This window comes from Arachis ipaensis, chromosome B04 (genome assembly GCF_000816755.2).
Source record: "Arachis ipaensis cultivar K30076 chromosome B04, Araip1.1, whole genome shotgun sequence".
Classification (NCBI taxonomy): Eukaryota; Viridiplantae; Streptophyta; class Magnoliopsida; order Fabales; family Fabaceae; genus Arachis; species Arachis ipaensis.
Window position 1 is genome coordinate 18,357,437 of NC_029788.2, and position 5,857 is coordinate 18,363,293.

Here is a 5,857-nt window from a genome sequence, read left to right on the forward strand (position 1 = left end):
ATATGAGGCCTTTCTGGCAGGCCTAGCCCTAGCCAAGGAAGTCGAAGCAAAGGTCCTGGAAGTAAATACCGATTCACAAGTAGTCAGTTCCCAAATTAACGGAGACTACCAAACACGAGATCCCATATTCCAACAATACCTTGTCAAGGTAAACGAACTAAAAGAATGATTCAATCACGTAACCGTACAGCACGTCCCTAGGGAACGAAATGCCAGGGCAGACCTCCTCTCTAAACTAGCCAGCACTAAACCAGGACACGGCAACAAGTCGCTAATTCAGAAAGTCATTAGAACACCATCTATATCGACCATGACTAACGCCTATCTGACACTCTCTAGCCTGGGATCATGGACATACCCTATCCTACAATATCTCCTCAACGGAACACTGCCAGAAGACCCCAAGGAGGAAAAACGGACAAAAAGGGAAGCCGCCAATTACACAGTCATCGCAGGACAACTATACAAACGCGGATTCTCGCAACCCTTGCTCAAATGCGTCGAACCCGGGAACACGAAGTACATACTCTGCGAAGTCCATGAAGGCTGTTGCGGCCACCACATCGAGGGTAAAACCCTGGCCCAAAAAGTCATCCGGGCCGGATACTTCTGGCCCACGGTTATCTGGGACTCCATGTAGCTGGTAAAAAACTGCAACAAATGCCAAAGGCACGCCAATATCGACCAGGCCGTTCCGCACCACCTCAGCATCATATCGGCAGAACGGCCATTCGGATCCTGGGAGATAGAGTGCAAACACTTCCGGTGAGGGTTCGATGCTCAATTCCGTGATTCCCGGCTTTCATAAGCTTTCCTCTTGCAAGTCTACTTGAACTTCATTTTGATATTTAAATTGGTAGGATTCATGAGTCGTCATATAACCTTAGCCCTACCCGTTATACATGCTCTTGGAGGATTGATTTATTATTAACCAAGTAGGTAAAATCATTTGGTATTTAGTTGCATTCATATAGTTTAGGTTGCATTTAGATTAGTTCACATTGAATAAATGTTGATACCCTTTGCTTTCTCTTGGTTTAAGCATGAGGACATGCTTGGTTTAAGTGTGGGGAGGTTGATAAACACCATATTTAGGGTTTATCTTGTGTTGGATTTAGAGGGTTTTGTCAACCTTTCTCCCATTTATCCAATAAAAGAGCATGGTTTTGTAACTTCTCCGTTAATTGTGCTTAAGAGTGAAAACATGCTTTGTAGGTCTTAAAATAGCTAAATTTAATTCACCTTGATTCCATTAGATGCCTTGATATGTTTGTTAAGTGATTTCAGATTTAGGAGGCAAAGATTGGATCAAGGGAATGAAGAAAAAGCATGTAGAAATAGAGAACTCATGAAGAAATAAAGGAATCACAAAAGCTGTCAAGCCGACCTCTTCGCACTCAATCGACCATAACTTGAGCTACATAGGTCCAAATGATGCGGTTTTCAGTTGCGTTGGAAAGCTAACATCCGGGGTTTCGAAACGATATAAGATTTACCATAGTTGCTACACGTATGGTGACGCGTACACGCACTGTACGCGCACGCATTGTTGTTGCCATATGATCCACTTAAAGCAATACGTGGCCAGCAAATTCTAAAGCCTTGTGGGCCCAATTCAACTCATTTCTGATGCTATTTAAGCCAAGGATTGAAGGGGAATTGATATACTTTACATACTTTTGATCATTAGTCATAGTTTAAGTTTTAGAAGTAGTTAGAGTTAGTTTCTAGAGAGAGAAGCTCTCACTTCTCTCTAGGATTAGAATTAGGATTAGTTCTTAGATCTAGGTTTTCATTCATGCTTTCTTCTACTTTTGCTTCTCAATTCTTGTTGTTGCAATGATCATCCTTCTATTCTTTTGTTGTAATTTCTTTTATGTTGTTCTTATACTTTGTTGTAGATCTACTCTTGTCTCTTCTACTTTCTTCCAATTCCATTTGAGGTAATTCATAATAATTGTATCTCTTTTGATTGTTGTTATTAATTCCTTGCAATAATTGTTGTTAGACTCTACTCTTGTTATCAATTTACTATGCTTTTCCTTTATGCCTTCCAAGTGTTTGATGAAATGCTTGGTTGGATTTTAGTATAGATTTTGTGCCTCTTGGCTTTGGTAGAGTAATTAGTGACTCTTGAATTATCTAATTTCTTTGTTGATTGACAATTAGAAGTTGCTAATTGATTTGGATACCACTAACGCTAGTCTTTCCCTTGGGAGTTGGCTAGGACTTGTGGAATCAAGTTGATTCATCCACTTGACTTTCCTTCATGGTTAGAGATTAACTAAGTAGTAGCAATGGACAATTCTCATCACAATTGAGGAGGATAATGAGGATAGGATTTTCAATTCTCATAACCTTGCCAAGAGCTTTTCATAGTTGTTAGTTTATTTTCATTGCATTTTACATTTCTTGTCTCTTCCCCAAAAACCCCCAAAGATACTTCACAACCAATAACAAGACACTTTATTGCAATTCCTAGGGAGAACGACCCGAGGTTCAATACTTCGGTTTTTATTTAGGGGTTTGTACTAGTGACAACCAAATTTTTGTATGAAAGGACTATTGTTGGTTTAGAAACTATATTGCAACGAGAATTCATTTGTGAAATTCTAAACCGTCAATAGTCCACTCATCAAAAATGGTGCCGTTGCCGGGGAGTTGCAATGGTGTTGTGTTATTGGTTATTGTATATATGTGAATATTGTGAATATGTTTGCCTTTTGCCTCTTTGTTAGTTCTTGCTAGTTTTAGGATTTAATTTCCTTTCTTCTTATTTGATTTTGTTTTTATTTTCTCTTGCTATCATGAATTCTCACTTTAGTTATGAGTTTGGTTCTCACTATGTTGTAGGAAATGTGGACTTTTATGACAACATGTACCAAGGATGGAATACTCCAAGATGGGAAGAGCCTCAAGAAATTGATCACTCCTATTGGCAACAACCTCCAGATACTTATAGGTATAATTACCATCCTAATGCATGTTAATTTAATGGCTATGGTGGAACTTTATGTGAAAATCAACTACCACCATCATATGCATATGGCTCTTATCCTCAACATGAACCTCAACCATTCTCACAAGCCTCTCATTACCAAACACCTTCCTATGATCCATATCCATCACATAACCAATCACCCCTACCATATTCTTATGACCATTATGAGCAACAACCTTTGGAACCACCACAACCTTATCATGACTACTCTGAAGAACCACCTCAATACACACCATCTCCATACCCTTACCAAGAAGAATCACCTTCCTACTATGAACCCTCTCTCCAAAATAATGAACCCTCTTATCCACCCCAAGCCCCAATAGATGATTCTCTTACCTTGCTACTTCAAGGCCAAGCCGATATGCAAAGGAACACCCTAGAGTTTGTGACTAATTTGACCAAGGTAGTGCATACCTTAGCCTACCAATGCTTGACTACTCAAGGTGCTTCCATAGCCACATGTGAAGAATCAATTGAAGAGCATATCATGAAGGAGAGATTGGAAACTCTGGTGGGAAATGAGGGAGGTTATTTTATATTAAAGCAATTAGAGGAGCCTATGGTTATTGAAAAAAGAGAAGAAGTGGTTGAAGATTTAGGAGATGTTGAAAGTCCATGGGAATGTAGCATCATGGAGCATTCCTCCAAGAAGCTTGATATTGATGTTGAGGAGGGTGCGCAACCTCCAAGGCATATCATAGTTGGAGACTTGGAAGAGGTTTATCAAGAGATGGATTCAATTATGGATGAATTTCTATCTACAATTGAATCCTTTCCCATTGGATATGAAGTTGAAATTATAGAAGAATGTGCACAACCTCCCATATCCTTGGTGAGCAATGAAGAAGAGAGTGAATCGGAAGAGAGCTACCAAGAGGAAAAAGTTGAATTGGTGTATTGATGTTGAGGAGGGTGCGCAACCTCCAAGGCATATCATAGTTGAAGACTTGGAAGAGGTTTATCAAGAGATGGATTCAATCATGGATGAATTTTTATCTACAATTGAATCCTTTTCCATTGGACATGAAGTTAAAATTATAGAAGAATGTGCACAACCTTTCATATCCTTGGTGAGCAGTGAAGAAGAGAGTGAATCAGAAGAGAGCTACCAAGGGGAAAAGGTTGAAATCGAAGAAGCTTGCGAAGAGGTAGAAACAACTAAAGAAGAGCCTAAAAAAGTAGACCTCGCGTTGTCTAAGTGTGGGGAGGTCTCCCTCCCCAAGTCACCATCCAACACAACATTCAAGTGGGTAAAATTCTTATCCCTAAGCTTTACTTTCTCACTTGAATATGGTTTAATTGAAAATAATGGTCAACTTAGAGCTCTTTGTGGAGTTAAAAGTAGAAAAGAGTTGTGTAGTGGTTGGAAACATCACTCTAAGTTCATGATAGTTGCATGCTCAAAGTTGTATAGTAATGATTGGTGGAGAACCAAATTGCATGGGTCTAGGAAGTTGTTTGGTAACTTCATTGAGAATTCATCTTGCTTGCCACCCAATTGGAATCATGATGATCAATTTGAAGATGGGTGCCAAAACAAAGTGTGGGATCCCGGATCATACAAGGCAAATCAAACTTGGGAGCTCATGGTTTGTGAAAAACTCCATCAAGGTTTTGAGGCATTACTTTTGAGGATTGGAGCTTATTGGAGAGTCAAGCATTGGTGGATGTTCCAAGATAAATTTAAGCATAAGCTACCTTGATGAGGAGCTCCCCATAAGTCCAACTTAAGGACAATAAATAAAAGTGCTAGGTAGGAGACACCCCACCATGGTAAACTCTTTCCACTCTCTTGTATATATACTTAATAAGTGATTTGAGTTGCCATTGTAGGTAGTTTTTCCTCTTCATGTAGTTTTGTCTTGATATCTTGGTTGTTAGTTGCTTAAAGTGCAAGTTATGTTTGTTTGCACTTGAATTTTTTTGTTAAATTTGCATTTTAGTTGATCTCGAGTTGTAGGTAGTGTTAGGGAGATTTTTAGCTGTTTATAGTATTTCTGAAAAAAAAAAAAAGAGTCAAGGATGCATACGCACGCTGTGCGCGTGCGCGCCCATGCGCGGATCCAGCCCATACATTTTTTAGAGAGTTGGGCCAATCTCGCGCCAACTCTGGGCCAATGGCACAACCGAGCGTACGCGTGCGTGCACTGCGCGCATATGCGTCAATACGCACATTTTTGCAATGCGCGCAGTCGTGCACATGCCGCATGCGCGTCGATTCACAAACACAATTTCCAGGCCATGGACCCGAGAGTTACGCGAACCTTGGGCCAACATTGTGCCACTAGCACAACCACCTGTACGCGTGCGCGCACCTGGCGCGTACGCGCCCTTTGGCCAACATGCACATCGACGCGTGAGCGCACTGTGCGCGTCCGCGCCGGTAAAAAAAAGAGTTTTTTTTCCTCTTCCATTTTCTTTTGTTTTTCGCATTCGTATACTTCTATTCTTTACATTTTCATTTTGTTTTTATAGCTTGTTTTTACTTCATTTTTTTCGAGTTTCTCATTTTAATAATGGTGTTGAACTTTCTTACTCAATTGTTGAGAATTTCTTGTATTATTTTGGTGCTTCGTGACTTGTTTAACATTAATGGTCATATTTGTTCTACACACAAGATTAGTGCCTTAGTCTTTCCTAACTCATCATTCTTTGTTTTTGTACCTCATTATCATTGAGTTTGGATGGGACCTAATGCTTTCATGCTTATCACTAATCCTGTTTGTGTCAATTCTTATTTGATCTTGATGCTCAATATGCTCTTTATGCTTTGACTTTACTCTTGCATCAAGTATTAGTTGATATTCCATTAGCTTACATTGTTTTCTCACTCACATGTTGTAGCTACCATGT

The 5,857-nt window shown here is 39.7% G+C and overlaps 1 protein-coding gene across 1 annotated transcript; it reads left to right on the forward strand.

Moving 5' to 3' along the window:
* LOC107636188 lies at nucleotides 311–640 on the forward strand. Its single transcript, XM_016339712.1, has one exon. It carries the CDS (start codon nucleotides 311–313, stop codon nucleotides 638–640), a length of 330 nt encoding a protein of 109 aa, XP_016195198.1.